The sequence below is a fragment of the Nerophis ophidion genome, linkage group LG21 (genome assembly GCF_033978795.1).
Source record: "Nerophis ophidion isolate RoL-2023_Sa linkage group LG21, RoL_Noph_v1.0, whole genome shotgun sequence".
In the NCBI taxonomy this organism is placed as follows: domain Eukaryota; kingdom Metazoa; phylum Chordata; class Actinopteri; order Syngnathiformes; family Syngnathidae; genus Nerophis; species Nerophis ophidion.
In genome coordinates, this window is record NC_084631.1 from 28,211,505 (window position 1) to 28,233,223 (window position 21,719).

Below are 21,719 nucleotides of genomic sequence, written 5' to 3' on the forward strand. Positions count from 1 at the left end.
CAATTATTATTATATTTTTTATGGATAAGTCAAGATGATAATCAGATTTTTAAGTCTTTATTTTGTCAAACCACCCACTCCCTCCTCCCAAAAAATAAATAAATGCTTGGAGCGTAAAATAATATTCAAGTGTCTAACAAATGCAAGTCCATCCATCCATCCATCATCTTCCGCTTATCCGAGGTCGGGTCGGGGGGGCAACAGCCTAAGCAGGGAAACCCAGACTTCCCTCTCCCCAGCCACTTTGTCTAGCTCTTCCCGGGGGATCCCGAGGCGTTCCCAGGCCAGCCGGGAGACATAGTCTTCCCAACGTGTCCTGGGTCTTCCCCGTGGGCTCCTACCGGTTGGACGTGCCCTAAACACCTCCCTAGGGAGGCGCTCGGGTGGCATCCTGACCAGATGCCCGAACCACCTCATTTGGCTCCTCTCGATGTGAAAGAGCAGCGGCTTTACTTTGAGTTCCTCCCGGATGGCAGAGCTTCTCACCCTATCTCTAAGGGAGAGCCCCGCCACACGGCGGAAGAAACTCATTTCGGCCGCTTGTACCCGTGATCTTATCCTTTCGGTCATGACCCAAAGGTCATGACCATAGGTGAGGATGGGAACGTAGATCGACCGGTAAAAATGGAGAGCTTTGCCTTCTGGGTCAGCTCCTTCTTCACCACAACGGATCGGTACAATGTCCACATTACTGAAGACGCCGCACCGATCCGCCTGTCGATCTCACGATCCACTCTTCCCTCACTCGTGAACAAGACTCCTAGGTACTTGAACTCCTCCACTTGGGGCAGGGTCTCCTCCCCAACCCGGAGATGGCATTCCACCCTCTTCCGGGCGAGAACCATGGACTCGGACTTGGAGGTGCTGATTCTCATTCCGGTCGCTTCACACTCGGCTGCGAACCGATCCAGCGAGAGCTGAAGATCCCGGTCAGATGAAGCCATCAGGACCACATCATCTGCAAAAAGCAGAGACCTAATCCTGCGGTTACCAAACCGGAACCCCTCAACGCCTTGACTGCGCCTAGAAATTCTGTCCATAAAAGTTATGAACAGAATCGGTGACAAAGGACGGCCTTGGCGGAGTCCAACCCTCACTGGAAATGTGTTCGACTTACTGCCGGCAATGCGGACCAAGCTCTGGCACTGATCGTACAGGGAGCGGACCGCCACAATAAGACAGTCCGATACTCCATACTCTCTGAGCACTCCCCACAGGACTTCCCGAGGGACACGGTCGAATGCCTTCTCCAAGTCCACAAAGCACATGTAGACTGATTGGGCAAACTCCCATGCACCCTCAAGAACCCTGCCGAGAGTATAGAGCTGGTCCACAGTTCCACGACGAGGACGAAAACCACACTGTTCCTCCTGAATCCGAGGTTCGACTATCCGGCGTAGCCTCCTCTCCAGTACACCTGAATAAACCTTACCGGGAAGGCTGAGGAGTGTGATCCCACGATAGTTGGAACACACCCTCCGGTCCCCCTTCTTAAAGAGAGGAACCACCACCCCGGTTTGCCAATCCAGAGGTACCGCCCCCGATGTCCACGCGATGCTGCAAAGTCTTGTCAATCAAGACAGCCCCACAGCATCCAGAGCCTTAAGGAACTCCGGGCGGGTCTCGTCCACCCCTGGGGCCTTGCCACCGAGGAGCTTTTTAACTGCCTCAGCGACCTCAGCCCCAGAAATAGGAGAGTCCACCACAGATTCCCCAGGCACTGCTTCCTCATGGGAAGACGTGTTGGTGGGATTGAGGAGGTCTTCGAAGTATTCCTTCCACCTATCCACAACATCCGCAGTTGAGGTCAGCAGAACACCATCCGCACCATACACGGTGTTGACAGTGCACTGCTTCCCCTTCCTGAGGCGGCGGACGGTGGTCCAGAATCGCTTCGAAGCCGTCCGGAAGTCGTTTTCCATGGCTTCCCGACCTCCTCCCATGTCCGATTTTTTGCCTCCGCGACCGCTGAAGCTGCACACCGCTTGGCCTGTCGGTACCTGTCCAGTCCCTCCGGAGTCCTATGAGCCAAAAGGACCCGATAGGACTCCTTCTTCAGCTTGACGGCATCCCTCACCGCTGGTGTCCACCAAGGGGTTTTAGGATTGCCGCCCTGACAGGCACCAACTACCTTGCGGCCACAGCTCCGATCTTCCGCCTCGACAATAGAGGTGCGGAACATGGTCCACTCGGACTCAATGTCCAGCACCTCCCTCGTGACATGTTCAAAGTTCTTCCGGAGGTGGGAATTGAAACTTTGTCTGAAAGGAGACTCTGCCAGACGTTCCCAGCAGGCCCTCACAATGCGTTTGGGCCTGCCAGGTCTGTCCGGCATCCTCCCCTACCATCGCAGCCAACTCCCCACCAGGTGGTGGTCGGTAGAAAGCTCCGCCCCTCTCTTCACCCGAGTGTCCAAAACATAAGGCCGCAAATCCGATGACACAACTACAAAGTCGATCATGGAACTGCGGCCTAGGGTGTCCTGGTGCCAAGTGCACATATGGACACCCTTATGTTTGAACATGGTGTTCGTTATGGACAAACTGTGACGAGCACAAAAGTCCAATAACAAAACACCACTCGGGTTCAGATCCGGGCGGCCATTCTTCCCAATCACGCCTCTCCAGGTTTCACTGTCATTGCCAACGTGAGCGTTGAAGTCTCCCAGTAGGACAAGGGAATCACCCGGGGGAGCACTTTCCAGTACTCCCTCGAGTGTACCCAAAAATGGTGGGTACTCTGAACTTCTGCTTGGTGCGTAAGCACAAACAACAGTCCAGACCCATCCCCCCACCCGAAGGCGGAGGGAGGCTACCCTTTCGTCCACCGGGTTGAACTCCAACGTACAGGCTCTGAGCCGGGGAGAAACAAGAATTGCCACCCCAGCCCGTCGCCTCTCACTGCCGGCAACGCCAGAGTGGAAGAGGGTCCAATCCCTCTCGAGAGAAGTGGTTCAAGAGCCCTTGCTGTGCGTCGAAGTGAGTCCGACTATATCCAGCCGGAATTTCTCGACTTCGCGCACTCGCTCAGGCTCTTTCCCCCCCAGTGACGTGACGTTCCACGTCCCAAGAGCTAGCTTCTGTAGCCGAGGATCGGACCGCCAAGTGCCCTGCCTTCGGCTGCCGCCCAGCTCACATTGCACCCGACCTCTATGGCCCCTGCTATGGGTAGTGAGCCCATTGGAGGGGTGACCCACGTGGCCTCTTCGGGCTGTGCTCGGCCGGGCACCATGGGAACAGGCCCGGCCACCAGGCGCTCGTCATCGTGCCCCACCTCCGGGCCTGGCTCCAGAGGGGGGCCCCGGTGACCCGCGTCCGGGCGAGGGAAATCTGGGTCCATGCTTTTTCTTCTTCATAAAGGTCTTCGAGCTGCTCTTTGTCTGATCCCTCACCTAGAACCTGTTTGCCTTGGGAGACCCTACCAGGGGGCTTTATGCCCCCGGACAACATAGCTCCTAGGATCATTGGGACACGCAAACTCCTCTACCACGATAAGGTTGCAGCTCAAATGCAAGTACAAAACCCAAAACCAGTGAAGTTGGCACTTTGTGTAATTCGTAAATAAAAACAGAATTCAATGATTAGCAAATCCTTTTCAACTTATATTCAATTGAATGGACTGCAAAAACAAGATATTTAATGTTTGAACTGAGAAACCTATTTTTTTTTCAAATAATCATTAACTTAGAATTTGTAGGCAGCAACACATAGCAAAAAAAGTTGGCACAGGGGCATTTTTACCACTGTGTTACATGGCCTTTCCTTTTAACAACACTCAATAAACGTTTGGGAACTGAGGAGACCAATTTTTGCTTGATGTACAGCTTAAGTTTTATCAACAGTCCGGGGTCTGCGTTGTGGTATTTTAGACTTCATATTGCGCCACACATTTTCAACGGGAGACAGGTCTGGACTACAGGCAGGCCAGTCTAGTACCCGCACTCTTTTACAATGAAGCCACGCTGTTTTAACAAGTGGCTTGGTATTGTCTTGCTGAAATAAGCAGGGGCGTCCATGAAAGAGATGTTGCTTCAAAATCTGTATGTACCTTTCAGCATTAATGGTGCCTTCACAAATGTGTAAGTAACTCATGCCTTGGGCACTAATACACCCCCATACCATCACAGATGCTGGCTTTTGAACTTTGCGCCTATAACAATCTGAATGTTTTTCTTCCTCTTTGTTCTGGAGGACACCACGTCCTCTGTTTCCAAATATAATGTGATATGTGGACTCGTCAGACCACAGAGCACTTTTCCACTTTGCATCAGTCCATCTTAGATGAGCTAGGGCCCAACAAAGCTGGCATCGCTTCTGGGTGTTGTTGATAAATGGTTTTCGCTTTGCATAGTCGAGTTTTAACTTGCACTTACAGATGTAGCAACAAACTGTAGTTACTGACAGTGTTTTTCTGAAGTGTTCCCAAACCCATGTGGTGATATCCTTTACACACTGATGTCGCTTTTCGATGCAGTACCTCCTGAGGGACCCAAGGTCCATAATATAATCTTTTATGCGCAGTGAATTCTCCAAAATTTCTGAACCTTTTGATGATATTACAAACCGTCGATGGTGAAATCCCTAAATTTCTCGGAGTAGCTGGTTGAAACATGTTGTTCTTAAACAATTTGCTCATGCAATTGTTGACAAAGTGGTGACCCTCGCCCCATCCTTAATTGTGAATGACTGAGCATTTCATGGAAGCTGCTTTTATACCCAATCATGGCACCCATCTGTTCCCAATTAGCCTGTCCACCTGTGGGATGTTCCAAATAAGTGTTTGATGAGCATTCCACAACTTTCTCAGTCTTTTTTGCCACTTGTGCCAGCTTTTTAAAAACATGTTGCAGTCATCAAATTATAAATGTGCTAATATTTGCAAAAAATAACAAAGATTTTCTATTTCAAACGTTAAGTATCTTGTCTTTGCTGTCTATTCAATCAGCAAAGACAAGGATCAATGAAGTACTTTCTATTCTATTTTATTCTATTCAATTCAATATAGGTTGAAAAGGGTTTGCAAATAATTTTTTTTTGTTTTTATTTACCATTTACACAACGTGCCAACCTCACTGGTTTTGGGGTTTGTACATGAATGTACAAGTATAATAGCCTTGTCACTCAGACTACAATTTTTGATTATTAATTTATTTATGAATTATTCAATATGACAAGCAGATGGTCAAGTCTTTATTTTGTTAACCCCCCCCAAAAATGCTTGGATCATCAGATAATATTCCAGTGTCGAACAAATGCAAGTACATGCGCAACATTTTCTGTCAAAATTAAGAGAACAAAAACAATTTTTTTTTTCTCCAAACATTTTGCAGGCCACATAAATGATGAGAAGAGAACAAATGACATGGTGGGCCACATTGAAGAATTTGGCAGGCCAGATAAAATTGTAGGAGTGGCCACTTTAAATTATGAGGCTGTCCCGTATAAAATTATATGGTGCACTACATAAAATGATGTAGTGGGCCACGATAAAATGTCATGGCAGACCACTTTAAATGATGCGGCAGACTACCTAAAGTGATGTGGGGGGCCAATTTAAATGATGTGGTGGACCACTAAAGTGATGTGGCGGACTACCTGAAGTGATGTGGGGGTCAATTTAAATGAAGTGGGGGACCATTAAAGTGATGTGGCAGACTACCTGAAGTGATGTGGGGGGCCAGATTAAATGAAGTGGTGGACCACTAAAGTGATCTGGCGGACTACCTGAAGTGTTGTGGGGGGTCAATTTCAATGACGTGGTGGACCACTAAAGTGATGTGGCAGACTACCTGAAGTGATGTGGGGGGCCAATTTAAATGAAGTGGTGGACCACTAAAGTGATGTGGGGGGTCAATTTAAATGAAGTGGTGGACCACTAAAGTGATGTGATGGACTACCTGAAGTGATGTGGGGGGCCAAATTAAATGACGTGGTGGACCACTAAAGTGATGTGGCGGACTACCTGAAGTGATGTGGTGGACCACCTAAAGTGATGTGGCGGGCCAATTTAAATTATGGCACACGCCAAAAGGCCAAAGGAAGAGGCAGTCCACAACAAATTGGTATAGCGGGCCACTGTAAAAAGATGTGGCGGTCGAGAGTGGGCCCTTGGGCCTTGAGTTTGACACCTGGGCCTGAGAGGGTAAATACGGTGGATCCAGCACCATCCTCTCAGACACCAGTTCTCTGATGTAAGTTTGAGAACATAAACTGATTAAACCTTCTATGCATGGCTAAGCTTTTCGATCCAAATATCGATTGTGACTTTTTAATCTCAAAATTATTTAAGCACGATGTTTCAAGCAAAAAGTACTGTTAATTGCATAAGCCAGTGGTTCTCAGAAAAACACTAAAATACAGTAGGTCTAATTATTCATTAAAGACAAGGCAGATGTTTTATTCTACAAGTATATTTTGGTGTCTGAAACATCACACACAGTTTGAACGGTGACACTGTGTTTGGATACAGGAAAGTAAAACACTGTTCTTTCACAGTTTGAAAACTGCTGGTATATGCGATACTAGCCTTGTATCCATCCATCCATCTTCTTCCGCTTATCCGAGGTTGGGTCAAGGGGGCAGCAGCCTAAGCAGAGAAGCGCAGACTTCCCTCTCCCCAGCCACTTCGTCCAGCTCCTCCCGGGCGTTCCCAGGCCAGCCGGGAGACATAGTCTTCCCAACGTGTCCTGGGTCTTCCCCGTGGTTTCCTACCGGTCGGACGTGCCCGAAACACCTCCCTAGGGAGGCGTTCGGGTGGCATCCTGATTAGATGCCCGAACCACCTCATCTGGTTCCTCTCCATGTGGAGGAGGAGCGTCTTTACTTTGAGTTCCTCCCGGATGACAGAGCTTCTCACCCTATCTCTAAGGGAGAGCCCCGCCACACGGCGGAGGAAACTCATTTCGGCCGCTTGTACCCGTGATCTTGTCCTTTCGGTCATGACCCAAAGCTCATGACCGTAGGTGAGGATGGGAACGTAGATCTACCGGTAAATTGAGAGCTTTGCCTTCCGGCTCAGCTCCTTCTTCACCATGACGGATCGATACAGCATCCGCATTACTGAAGACGCCGCACCTATCTGCCTGTCGATCTCACGATCCACTCTTCCCTCACTCGTGAACAAGACTCCGAGGTACCTGAACTCCTCCACTTGGGGCAAGATCTCCTCCCCAACCTGGAGATGGCACTCCACCCTTTCCCAGGCGAGAACCATGGACTCGGTCAGGTGCTGATTCCCATCCCAGTCGCTTCACACTCGGCTGCGAACCGATCCAGCTTCAATACTAGCCTTGTATTTACGCCAAAATCTGAATAGAGCGAAAACACCCTTGTGTGGGCGTGTCCTCACCCAAGAGGGTAAACACGTTGGATCCAGCACCATCCTCTCAGACACTGACACCCACCTATTCAATTCCAAGCCCTGAGGATACAAAGACCTGAAGGAATGGAAATATTCCCAGGAAATAAGTGTGTTCTGCAATGATTACGTGAGGAAAGCTCCTCGATGTTCTTCTCTCCACATGTGACATGAAGAGTGCTGGGATGTGCCCACTCAGTGACAGGTCTGCTGCGTGTGTCACAGGCTACAGCCGAGGCTCCCAAGTGCGACAATGGCGGCAGGAACGCTCTGCTGGCTGACATCCAGAAGGGAACCCGGCTGAGAAAAGTCATGCAGGTCAATGACCGAAGTTCTCCGGCCTTGGAAAGTAAGAGCAACTCTTCCCACCTTTTTTAACCGTGACTTGTCCGCTCATTGCCGTCAGCCAGGGAGGAGCACAGAAGGGCTGAGTTGTGTTCACAAGTGCACACTTCATGAAGGAATGTCACGAGGATGTCTGAGGGGCCAACACACACACACACACACACACACACACACACACACACACACACACACTGGTTATCATTTGGAATGGGGAACAAGTTTTTGATCAGGACTTGTGGGGACCACCCTTTCTACATGTTGTGGAGGCATAAAAAAAAGAGGTAAAATAGCCACTGCCCAGTTAGCTCATACACATCTTTAAATCCCTGGATTGATGGAGTAATGTGCTGATCATTCTTACTGGGGACTCTGGGGGAAAATAGTTAATATGGTTCAGAATAGATCTGACTATCATTTAAAAAGGTTTCCCTTTAGGGGACCTGTTTTTCGGTCCCCTTACCGTCAGAAGTCCCCTAATGGTGACTGTGTAAACATTGCAACGTCCCCCTTAAGTAAGCATTGCCACACACACACACACACACACACACACACACACACACACACACACACACACACACACACACACACACACACACACACACACACTGGTTATCATTTGGAATGGGGACCAAGTTTTTGATCAAGACTTGTGGGGACCACCCTTTCTACAGGTTGTGGAGGCATAAAAAAAGAGGTAAAATAGCCACTGCCCAGTTAGCTCATACACATCTTTAAATCCCTGGATTGATGGAGTAATGTGCTGATCATTCTTACTGGGGACTCTGGGGAAAAATAGTTAATATGGTTCAGAATAGATCTGACTATCATTTAAAAAGGTTTCCCTTTAGGGGACCCATTTTTCGGTCCCCATACCGTCAGAAGTCCCCTAATGGTGACTGTGTAAACATTGCAACGTCCCCCTTAAGTAAGCATTGCCACACACACACACACACACACTGTTTTTTTATTTGGAATAACGATATGTTAGATCCACTATGGACTGGACTCTCACTATTATGTTAGATCCACTATGGACTGGACTCTCACTATTATGTTAGATCCACTATGGACTGGACTCACACTATTATGTTAGATGCACTGTAGACTGGACTCTCACACTATTATGTTAGATCCACTATGGACTGGACTCTCACTATTATGTTAGATCCACTATGGACTGGACTCTCACTATTATGTTAGATCCACTATGGACTGGACTCTCACTATTATGTTAGATCCACTGTAGACTGGACTCTCACACTATTATGTTAGATCCACTATGGACTGGACTCTCACACTATTATGTTAGATCCACTGTAGACTGGACTCTCACTATTATGTTAGATCCACTATGGACTGGACTCTCACTATTATGTTAGATCCACTATGGACTGGACTCACACTATTATGTTAGATGCACTGTAGGCTGGACTCTCACACTATTATGTTAGATCCACTATGGACTGGACTCTCACTATTATGTTAGATCCACTGTAGACTGGACTCTCACACTATTATGTTAGATCCACTATGGACTGGACTCTCACACTATTATGTTAGATCCACTGTAGACTGGACTCTCACTATTATGTTAGATCCACTATGGACTGGACTCTCACTATTATGTTAGATCCACTATGGACTGGACTCACACTATTATGTTAGATGCACTGTAGACTGGACTCTCACACTATTATGTTAGATCCACTATGGACTGGACTCTCACTATTATGTTAGATCCACTGTAGACTGGACTCTCACACTATTATGTTAGATCCACTATGGACTGGACTCTCACACTATTATGTTAGATCCACTGTAGACTGGACTCTCACTATTATGTTAGATCCACTATGGACTGGACTCTCACTATTATGTTAGATCCACTATGGACTGGGGTGGTGGTGGTGGTGGTGCTGGGGGGGGGCACCCACATCTGCGGTCCTCTCCAAGGTTTCTCATAGTCTTTCTCATTGTCATGAGTTTTTCTTTGCCCATATGTGGGTTCTGGACCGAGGATGTGGTTGTGGCTTGTGCAGCCCTTTGAGACACTCGTGCTTTAGGGTTATATAAATAAACATTAATTGATGGATTGAAAAGCAGTATCGGCAATACCAGCTCTTGGGTCGATCGATACCAAAGTCCCCAGTATCGCCCGTTTCTAGTGGCAAGTGCGATCCAGGATGGCCACAGCGTCAAAGGTAATATCAATATATTTCACTTTGACGTAGACGGCCAACACCAAGGTTGCTAGTTTGAAACCCTCTGTCCATGTATCAAAAAACAAACAATACTGATGTGACACTTCTTGTGTTGTACCTCAGAGCCCAAGGCGGCGAGTGCGGGTGTCTCCAACAACGTCGGGGCCTCTCAGGGTCCATGTGCAGGTGGGGCCCCTCCGGCCCCGTCCCTCGGCGGGCTTTTTGCTGGCGGCTTCCCCACACTCAGGCCCATAAAGAAACGTGACGTGGTGGCCAGGACCTCAGGTTTGTAATCTTGTTGGTCTGGGCTCTTCAGGCCAGGGGCCCCCAAACCGACAGCCCCTTCCTGTATAAAATCGTAATTTTAATTAAACTGCTACTAAAGGTAGTAAAATATTCAAATAATACAGTATAGCATTGCTAACCGCTAGCTGGCGACGAACACGCTAATCCTTAACTCGTAGCTTCATCCGCTAATCGCTTGCTATCTTACATGCTAACATTTAAGGTTAAAGATAAGTTGCCAAATGTTTACATACCACATTACCCAGAAGGCTTAGCGCTGGGGACAGGAACCGGAAGTTGGTCCGGGTTACACAAAAAGACGACGTGTTGCTGTTCCTGCTTCGTACCGTTTTATTCCGCTAATTGCTCGCTGGCAACTAGCGTGCTAAAGGTAGCAATTTGGTATCTTATACATCGTACTGCTAATAGCTAGCTGGCGACTAAAGCACTAATCCTTAGCTGGAAACCAGTGCGCTAATTGTTGGCTAGTAGCTTTCGAGCTATCTTAAATTAATGTTTAACATATTTAAATATACTCATAATACAGTATGGCACTGCTAGTTGCTAGCTGGGTACTAGCATGCTAATCCCTAACTGGCAATTACCGCACTAATCGCGAGAATTTTAACATTTAAGATAGATGTATAAAGGTTAGATGAATATATAAATACAACCACTAGCTACAAAGTGGTGCGTTGATCGTTAACTGGTGGCTAATTGCTAGCTATCGTAAAATGAATGTTTAAGATTTCTGAATATACTCATAATCCAGTATGGTACTGCTAACTGTTAACTGGGTACTAGCGTGCTAATCGCTAGCTGGCAATTACCGCATTAATCGCGAGAATTTTAACATTTAAGATGGATATATAAAGGTTAGATAAATATATAAATACAACCGCTAGCTGGAAACTAGTGCGCTAATCGTTAACTGCTGGCTAATTGCTAGCTAATATATAATGCATGTTTAAGATATAAATACCAAATTTCCTTGAATTGCCGCAGGACATATAGTATGCGCCAGCCTTGAATTACTGCCGGGTCAAACTCGCTTCCCAAAATAATTAGCGCATGCTTAGTATTACCGCCTGGTCAAACTCTTGATGTCACGAGTGAAACTTCCCCTGTCATTTTCAAAATGGAGGAGGCTGATTTCAATACCGGTAATTCGAAATCTCATAAAGGGAAGAAGATTAAGAGCTATTCAGTAGGATTTAAGGTCCAAGCTTACATAAAACTCAAATTTTTACTGCATACCTTTGGTAAGTGCCGGTGTGAGAAGAGGTTTTAAAATAATTAGCGCATGCTTACTATTACCGCATGCCTTTGGTAAGCGCAGAAGTGAGAAGAGGTTTTAAATTAATTAGCGCCCCGGCGGCAATTCAAGGGTATGTGGGACTCATAATACAGTATGGTACTGCTAATTGCTAGCTGGCAAATAGGGTGCTAAATGCTAGCTGTCTCACATGCTTACATGAATTGAACATGTATTTGTTTGAAACCACTGCGGAACCCCCGGGGGCCGGGCCCCTTTGTGGGTGATGGTGATTCCTAAACGGCGGTTTTTGTGTCTTCCAGTGTACCGCTCCAGCTCATCGGCCTCCCTCAAGCCTTTGTGGACCACGCCCACTTTTCCCGACCGTCCACCCGCCGCCTCCTCTTCCGCCCCGCCCTCGCCCACCCACGGCGCCAGGCACCTGGCCCCGCCTCCCGCTGCCTCTGCTCCTCCACCGCTGCCGCCGCCCTTCCAGGACCGCCCGACGAGCAAGCCTCCGCCTCTTCCCTCCTGCCCTCCTCCTCCGCCTCCCCCGTCCCACCTCACCAAGCCCACCTGGCTGCCCATCCAGCAGCACCAACACTTCGCCCACTTGCAGCCGTCGACTCCGCCCCCGCCTCCACCGTACCACCCTCCATCTCTACCGGGGGACCGCTCCTCTTGGTGCTCCTACCCTCCACCTCCCCCTATAGTGTGCACCCACACGGCTCGGTTCCCCATCCTGCGCGACTACAACCCGCTCGGAGCTCCGCCCCCTCCGCCACCGCTACCTGCTTCTTACACCCCCAGCTGTCTGCCCGCTCAGCCGCCGCCCCCGCCCAAGACCCCCGCTGTCCCGTCACCGGCACTGCGCTTCCCGCCGGCGTCGTACCCCTGCAACGCCCCGACCCGACGGCCGCCCGCCGTGCCGAGAAGCGCAGGTGGGTCCTGGGAACCTTTTGTCTCCCCCAGGTCTTGTAACCTGACCAGTCGGGGAGTCATGGATTTTTCATGCTAAAGATCACATTTCTCCCATGCCCGTCTAAGCAGCTGCCAGTCGCCTGGCTCCGCCCCCGGTCCCTCCAGCGCGCTCCTCGTCCACTGAGCTGTCTGCCCGCATTCCTCCTCCTCCTCCTCCTCCTCCTCCTCCACCTCCGCCCCTACCCCCGTCAAGTGTCAGGAACGGACACCTGCACAGTCTGGGTGAGAACGACACCACGGAATTGAAATGCAAACCCGATCATATTTCAAACGACTTCTTGGCTCCCAATGAAGAGCTACATTTAAATGCTAACATTCCACTAGCTACCTAGATTAAGTGACAAAATAAACATACGTCTTAGGGTGAATACCTGCAAATGAGCTATAAAAGCTAGCATGATCGATAGCATGCTAATATGCTAACGTTAACGCGCTGTCACGCCAAATTTCTTCTCCCCTACAAAAACCTTCCCCCCCCATTTACTTCCGGGGGTCATGATTAATACAGACTTTTTGTTAACGCTATATTATAAAAATATAACGCTATATTATAAAAAATACAGACGTTTTGTTAACGCTATATTATAAAAAAAACAATTAAAAAACAATTTTCAAACACAAATTATGGAATGACGCATTTACTTCCGGGGTCACGTTTCCTCTTATGTCATCCCATAGCTTGTGTTCGTAAATTGTTTTCAAATTTTTTTTATAATATAGCGTTACCAAAACATCTGTATTTTTATAATATAGCGTTAACAAAACGTCTGTATTAATCATGACCCCAGAAGTAAATGGGGGGGGGGTGTAGGGAGAAGAAATTTGGCGTGACAGCATGCTAACAATAACATTAGCATGCTAATATGCTAACGTTAACGTGCCAACGGTTAGCTTGACACAAATCATGCTAATGTTAGCATGTTGATGTGTTAACTTTCCTGAAGAAATCAATAAAGTACTATCTATTTATCTAATGTCGACATGCTAACGAAAACATTAGCATGCTAATATGCTAACGTTAACCTGCCAACGGTTAGCTTGACACAAAGCATGCTAATGTTAGCGTGTCAACATGCTTTTGTCGGCATGCTAACAATAACATTAGCATGCTAATATGCTAATGTTAACGTGCCAACGGTTAGCTTGACACAAATCATGCTAATGTTAGCATGTTGATGTGCTAATTTTCCTGAAGAAATCAATAAAGTACTATCTATCTATCTAATGTCGACATGCTAACGTAAACATTAACATGCTAATATGCTAACGTTAACCTGCCAATGCTTAGCTTGACACAAAGCATGCTTATGTTAGCAATGTAACATGCTAACAGTGGTGTCACTGCAGGATCGACTGAGCAGCCCAATTCGCCATCACATGCGCTGCTTTTACAAAAACGCATTACTGAAGTGAAGTGAATTATATTTATATAGCGCTTTTTCCAAAAGTGACTCAAAGCGCTTTACATAGTGAAACCCAATATCTAAGTTACATTTAAACCAGTGTGGGTGGCACTGGGAGCAGGTGGGTAAAGTGTCTTGCCCAAGGACACAACGGCATTGACTAGGATGGCTAACATGCAAACTTCATCAAAATAAACACAACAAAACAACAACGTAAAATGCACTCAAAGGTTTTGTTTGGCTAGCAACGAATCATTTTCGAAAAATGAAGTTAGGGTATTACAACTACCAAATGTGTCGCCCGGATTCAAAGCTAAACTGGTAAAGGGTAGCTTTGATTTTCAAAAACGAACAATGTGGATGGTAAAAAGTGATTTCCATTTTTAAAGTGCGGTTTTCGATTATTTCAGCTTATCAGTAGCTACTTTGACATAGACAAATGCTTATATTTTGGGGAAGAAAAAAAATGCTGTAAATTAAGGAACGGAAGGGGCTGACCGATCGGGAAGCTCAGTAATTCATAGGGTGTAAAAATGCTAACAGTTAACATTTGTGAAGTACCAAAATAACGGACAGTGAGGTGCCTTTTAAAATAACAAAAAAAAGGTAGTATGCTAGCGACTGACTAACATTAGCAAAAATTGTTAAGAAAGCTAGTTTAGTTTTAGCATTTTAACATGCTAAATTCTGGTTTGAATTGAAACGTTGAAATAGTAACACTTATTAGAGAATAAGTGTTGAAAAAAAGGTAGCATACTAGAAACTGATTTACATTAGCAACAATTGTTAAGAAAGCTAGTTTAGTATTGGCATGTTATGCTAAATTCTGGCTTGAAATGATTGGGAAATGTTCAAATAGTTGGGAATAAGTGTTGGAAAAAAAGTAGCATGCTAGCAATTGACTAACATTAGCAAAAATTGTTCAACTAGCTAGTTTAGTTTTAGCATGCTAACATGTTAATTCTGGTTTGAATTGGTTGAGAAACATTGAAATAGTAACACTTAGTAGAGAATAAGTGTTGAAAAAATAGGAATAATGCTAGCAACTGACTAACATTGGCAAAAATTGTTAATAAAGCTAGCTTGGTTTTAGCATGTTAACATGCTAGCATGTTAAATTCTGGTTGGAATTTTTTTGAGAAAGAATGAAATAGTAACACTTAGTAGAGAATATGTGTTGGGAAAAAAGGTAGCATGCTAGCAACAGACTAACATTAGCAAAAATCGTGAAGAAAGCTAGTTTGGTTTTAGCATTCTAACATGGTATTTCGGTTTGAATTGGTTAAAAATGTTGAAATAGTAACACTTAGTAGAGAATGAGTGTTGGCAAAAAAGGTAGCATGCTAGCAACTGACTAGCATTAGCAAAAATCGTGAAGAAAGCTAGTTTAGTTTTAGCATTTTAACAGGCTAGCATGATAAATTCTGGTTTGAATTGAAACGTTCAAATAGTAACACTGAGTAGAGAATGAGTGTTGAAAAAAAGGTAGCATACTAGAAACTGATTTACATTAGAAACAATTGTTAAGAAAGCTAGTTTAGTATTGGCATATTATGCTAAATTCTGGCTTGAATTGATTGAGAAATGTTGAAATAGTTGGAAATAAGTGTTGAAAAAAAAGTAGTATGCTAGGTATTGACTAACATTAGCAAACATTGTTACAACGTGTAAATGGAATAAAACAAACAACATATTTACTTGACCCTCTTCCTGGGAAACTGATCAAGGAGCTCTTTGTATTATTAGGTCCATCAGTGCTACATATTATAAACTTATCACTCTCCTCGGGCACTGTTCCCCTAGCATTCAAAAAAGCGGTTATTCATCCTCTTCTTAAAAGACCTAACGTCGATCCTGACCTCATGGTAAACTACCGACCGGTGTCTCACCTTCCCTTTATTTCAAAAATCCTCGAAAAAATTGTTGCGGAGCAGTTAAATGAACAATTAGCGTCTAACAATCTATGTGAAACCTTTCAATCCGGTTTCAGGGCAAATCACTCCACGGAGACAGCCCTCGCAAAAATGACTAATGATCTATTGCTAACGATGGATTCTGATGCGTCATCTATGTTGCTGCTCCTCGATCTTAGCGCTGCTTTCGATACCGTCGATCATAATATTTTATTAGAACGTATCAAAACACGAATTGGTATGTCAGACTTAGCCCTGTCTTGGTTTAACTCTTATCTTACTGATAGGATGCAGTGTGTCTCCCATAATAATGTGACCTCGGAGTACGTTAAGGTAACGTGTGGAGTTCCCCAGGGTTCGGTCCTTGGCCCTGCACTCTTCAGCATCTACATGCTGCCGCTAGGTGACATCATACGCAAATACGGTGTTAGCTTTCACTGTTATGCTGATGACACCCAACTCTACATGCCCCTAAAGCTGACCAACACGCCGGATTGTAGTCAGCTGGAGGCGTGTCTTAATGAAATTAAACAATGGATGTCCGCTAACTTCTTGCAACTCAACGCCAAAAAAACGGAAATGCTGATTATCGGTCCTGCTAGACACCGAACTCTATTTAATAATACAACTCTAACATTTGACAACCAAACAATTAAACAAGGCGACACGGTAAAGAATCTGGGTATTATCTTCGACCCAACTCTCTACTTTGAGGCACACATTAAAAGCGTTACTAAAACGGCCTTCTTTCATCTCCGTAATATCGCTAAAATCCGCTCCATTCTGTCCACTAAAGACGCTGAGATCATTATCCATGCGTTTGTTACTTCTCGTCTCGATTACTGTAACGTATTATTTTCGGGTCTCCCCATGTCTAGCATTAAAAGATTACAGTTGGTACAAAATGCGGCTGCTAGACTTTTGACAAGAAGAAGAAAGTTTGATCACATTACGCCTGTACTGGCTCACCTGCACTGGCTTCCTGTGCACTTAAGATGTGACTTTAAGGTTTTACTACTTACGTATAAAATACTACACGGTCTAGCTCCATCCTATCTTGCCGATTGTATTGTACCACATGTCCCGGCAAGAAATCTGCGTTCAAAGGACTCCGGCTTATTAGTGATTCCCAAAGCCCAAAAAAAGTCTGCGGGCTATAGAGCGTTTTCCGTTCGGGCTCCAGTACTCTGGAATGCCCTCCCGGTAACAGTACGAGATGCCACCTCAGTAGAAGCATTTAAGTCTCACCTTAAAACTCATTTGTATACTCTAGCCTTTAAATAGACTCCCTTTTTAGACCAGTTGATCTGCCGTTTCTTTTCTTTTTCTTCTATGTCCCACTCTCCCTTGTGGAGGGGGTCCGGTCCGATCCGGTGGCCATGTACTGCTTGCCTGTGTATCGGCTGGGGACATCTCTGCGCTGCTGATCCGCATCCGCTTGGGATGGTTTCCTGCTGGCTCCGCTATGAACGGGACTCTCGCTGCTGTGTTGGATCCGCTTTGGACTGGACTCTCGCGACTGTGTTGGATCCATTGTGGATTGAACTTTCACAGTATCATGTTAGACCCGCTCGACATCCATTGCTTTCCTCCTCTCCAAGGTTCTCATAGTCATCATTGTCACCGACGTCCCACTGGGTCATTATTGTCACCGATGTCCCACTGGGTGTGAGTTTTCCTTGCCCTTATGTGGGCCTACCGAGGATGTTGTAGTGGTTTGTGCAGCCCTTTGAGACACTAGTGATTTAGGGCTATATAAGTAAACATTGATTCATTGATTGATTGAACAAGCTAGTTTAGTTTCAGCATGCTGACATGTTAAATTCTGGTTTGAATTGGTTGAGAAACATTGAAATAGTAACACTTGGTAGAGAATAAGTGTTGAAAAAATAGGAATAATGCTAGCAACTGACTAATATTAGCAAAAATTGTTAATAAAGCTAGTTTGGTTTTAGCATGTTAACATGTTAAATTTTGGTTAGAATTTTTTGAGAAACAATGAAATAGTAACACTTGGTAGAGAATATGTGTTGGGGAAAAAAGGTAGCATGCAAGCAACAGACTAACATTAGCAAAAATCGTGAAGAAAGCTAGTTTGGTTTTAGCATTCTAACATGGTATTTCGGTTTGAATTGGTTAAAAACGTTGAAATAGTAACACTTAGTAGAGAATGAGTGTTGGCAAAAAAGGTAGCATGCTAGCAACTGACTAGCATTAGCAAAAATCGTGAAGAAAGCTAGTTTAGTTTTAGCATTTTAACAGGCTAGCATGCTAAATTCTGGTTTGAATTGAAACGTTCAACTAGTAACACTGAGTAGAGAATGAGTGTTGAAAAAAAGGTAGCATACTAGAAACTGATTTACATTAGAAACAATTGTTAAGAAAGCTAGTTTAGTATTGGCATATTATGCTAAATTCTGGCTTGAATTGATTGAGAAATGTTGAAATAGTTGGAAATAAGTGTTGAAAAAAAAGTAGTATGCTAGCTATTGACTAATATTAGCAAACATTGTTCAACAAGCTAGTTTAGTTTCAGCATGCTAACATGTTAAATTCTGGTTTGAATTGGTTGAGAAACATTGAAATAGTAACACTTGGTAGAGAATAAGTGTTGAAAAAATAGGAATCATGCTAGCAACTGACTAATATTAGCAAAAATTGTTAATAAAGCTAGTTTGGTTTTAGCATGTTAACATGTTAAATTTTGGTTAGAATTTTTTGAGAAACAATGAAATAGTAACACTTGGTAGAGAATATGTGTTGGGAAAAAAGGTAGCATGCTAGCAACTGACTAACATTAGCAAAAATCGTGAAAAAAATGCTAGTTTAGTTTTAGCATTTTAACAAGCTATTTTTGTTTGAATTGGTTAAAAATGTTGAAATAGTAACACTTAGTAGAGAATAAGTGTTGGAAAAAAAGGTAGCATGCTAGCAACTGACTAGCATTAGCAAAAATCGTGAAAAAAATGCTAGTTTAGTTTTAGCATTCTAACAAGCTATTTTTGTTTGAATTGGTTAAAAATGTTGAAATAGTAACGCTTAGTAGAGAATAAGTGTTGGAAAAAAAGGTAGCATGCTAGCAACTGACTAGCATTAGCAAAAATCGTGAAAAAAATGCTAGTTTAGTTTTAGCATGCTAACATGCTAGCATGCTAAATTCTGGCCTGTATTGCTTGAGAAACGTTGAAAAAGTAACACTTAGTAGTGAATAAGTGTTGTGGAAAAGTGGGAAATCTGTTTTTTTTGGGCATAAAAGGAAATGTCCTAAATGAGTGGAATGGTTTGATAGAAAAAGGTGAGAGAAGTAGTTTCCGGGGAAAAACGGAACTTTTGGAACTCTGAAAAGTGTGAGTTGGAATATTCAGAACGAGTGGAATGCTTTGACTTTGAAAATATGCCAAAAACAAATGTCCTGGAAATGTGTGAATATTTCAAAAATTAGTGGAACATTTACCAAGTGGAATGTTGTGAAGCATCTTCATGTTTGGGTCTATTGACTTCCCACATGGGGAACACTTCATGACAACAATGAACATTTCAAGTGGACACTCATCCTCCAGTGATTCTCCTTCCAGATGACTTTGAGTCCAAGTTCCAGTTCCACCCCGTAGAAGATCTACCTCCTCCCGATGAATTCAAGCCTTTTCCTCGCATCTACCCCAGCAAAGAAAACCCAGGTATTTATTCTAAAACAAAAAGCAAATGGTAAAGTCACTCGTCTTTTCATTCGCTGATGTTTTCCTTTCACTCGTCGTGGTCTCTTAACAGTTAACTCCGCCCCCCACGGGATCAGGCCACACCTCAGATGAGCCCACGCAAGTTCACATTGCAAAGACAATAGCAAGATTCAGAGAGGAATGTTTTCAATTTGTGAGAGAGAGGACTCTCCCTACTCAGCCACTACATCGCTGCCGTTTGCTTGTTGTATCACTCTTAAAGTAAACCTGTTTGTGTGTATATATATATATAAATACATATACACATATAAATATATATATATACATTATATGTATATACGTGTGTATATATGTTTATATATATGCATGATTATATGTATATATACATAATGTATACATACATATATATATATGTGAACATACATATAAGTATATATGTACATATGATATATATGTATATATATACATATATACTGTATATATCTACATATATACACAGATATATGTATATAAATATGATCATATGTATATATACACATATACCGTATATATGTATATATATACACAAATATATATATATATACTTACATGTCTTATTTCTAACTCTGAATATGTTAATAAACATATTGATCTACTCAGAATGTGTTTTATTTTGGGCAAAAAAATAATAATTAATAGAGTAACTGTGAATAATAAATCAAGAGTGACTTGATTTCCAGAATCTTTATAGAGCCCACACATTTATGTATAAATGCACACACACATATACACTTATATACACGCACACACACACTTCAAGATTTGTATTTAAAACATTTAAACATATATATATGTATACTATGCAAATGTAAAAAACGGAAAGCTTTTAGTCATTAAAAAAAAATTGTTTGTAATTGTTTTTTAATCATTATTTACTTGAAGTTATTACAGTATACATATTTATTTGTTAATACATTTTGGCCAAAAGGGGCACATTTAAATTTCTTATACACACTTGTTATTTCATAGGTTGGCCAGAGGGGGAGCACTTTTTAAACTGACACAGTCCATTTGAAAAATCTCTCCTTTTTGAGACCACCCTAATTTTGATAGATTTCACCACCAGATGTGCAAATGAGACATTCTCTATTAGATGCAATGGTTTTCCGTATTGGGACCATGATATATGTCCTAACTTGTTCACCGGTCCTCATATGGACGGTACTTTTCGTTGTTGATGTCTCAAGAAGGGTAGAAATACAAGAACACGCACGCACGCACGCGCACACACACACACACACACACAAAGTTTTTGATCATGACTTGTGGGGACCACCCTTTTTACAGGTTGTGGAGGCATAAAAAAATGAGGTAAAATGTCTACTGCCTAGTTAGCTCATACACGTCTTTAAATAAATGATAAATGGGTTGTACTTATATGCGCTTTTCTACCTTCAAGGTACTCAAAGCGCTTTGACACTACTTCCACATTTACCCATTCACACACACATTCACACACTGATGGAGGGAGCTGCCATGCAAGGCGCCAACCAGCACCCATCAGGAGCAAGGGTGAAGTGTCTTGCTCAAGACACAACGGACGTGATGAGGTTGGTACTAGGTGTGATTTGAACCAGGGACCCTCAGGTTGCGCACGGCCACTCTCCCACTGCGCCACGCCGTCCCTTTAAATATCCCTTTAAATATCTGGATTGATGAATTATTGTGCTGATCATTTTTACTGGGGACAACGGGGGGAAAAAAAGAATTAACATGGTTCATGGGGACCAAATTTAAATCATTTTGCATAATTCACACACATTTGTATATGACTACTGAGGACCCTATGACATGATCCCCAGAATGCAGCACTACAGCTGTCCTCTTATAGGTTTCAGCACTTAAATGTTAAAGCAAATCCTGCATCTTCTGTGACATGACTGAAAACTGCTACTTAGCAGTAATGAAGTTGTCTGCAACTCCAATTACCATATATAGAAGGATGGAAAATTCTGAATGTGAATCATACTTTAAGGTAATGCTGTATGAAGGAACACTAAACCAGATTTTGTTTTTGGAAAAATATATTAGTTTTAACTAAGGACGGATACCATTCAGAATCACAGTACTATTAATGCCAGGATAACAAATGTTTCACTTTTCAAGAATATTAATTTTCTCTTTTACCAATATTTGAAACACATAAACAAAGTAACCCAATTTTCCCTGTTGTGCGAACAATAAAGGATTATCTTATCCTACCGTAAACCACAAAAATAAAATACAAATTCATTTAAACTTTTAATTTTTAACAACATTGAACA

General features: G+C 43.7%; 1 protein-coding gene and 1 long non-coding RNA gene across 5 annotated transcripts in view; one reads left to right on the forward strand and one right to left on the reverse strand.

The window, feature by feature from the left end:
* wipf3 (WAS/WASL interacting protein family member 3) overlaps window positions 1-20,113 on the forward strand; it is a 30,307-nt gene extending 10,194 nt beyond the window's left edge. For 3 of the 4 annotated variants that reach the window (XM_061882429.1, XM_061882430.1, XM_061882432.1), the window contains 6 exons: window positions 7,582-7,705; window positions 10,026-10,187; window positions 11,766-12,383; window positions 12,490-12,645; window positions 19,315-19,416; window positions 19,508-20,113. In XM_061882429.1, coding sequence (XP_061738413.1) covers window positions 7,582-7,705; window positions 10,026-10,187; window positions 11,766-12,383; window positions 12,490-12,645; window positions 19,315-19,416; window positions 19,508-19,548 — 1,203 coding nt within the window. In that variant the 3' untranslated portion in view covers window positions 19,549-20,113. The remainder of the gene's footprint in view (window positions 1-7,581; window positions 7,706-10,025; window positions 10,188-11,765; window positions 12,384-12,489; window positions 12,646-19,314; window positions 19,417-19,507) is intronic. The other variant, XM_061882431.1, reaches the window with a different exon arrangement.
* Window positions 5,838-19,694, reverse strand: LOC133539992 (uncharacterized). The gene is made up of 4 exons (XR_009803521.1): window positions 19,194-19,694; window positions 10,021-10,248; window positions 7,726-7,834; window positions 5,838-7,656 (listed from the first exon to the last, which is right to left on the reverse strand). It is a non-coding gene; the product is annotated as an uncharacterized LOC133539992 (long non-coding RNA).
* Window positions 20,114-21,719: the final 1,606 nt, after the last annotated feature.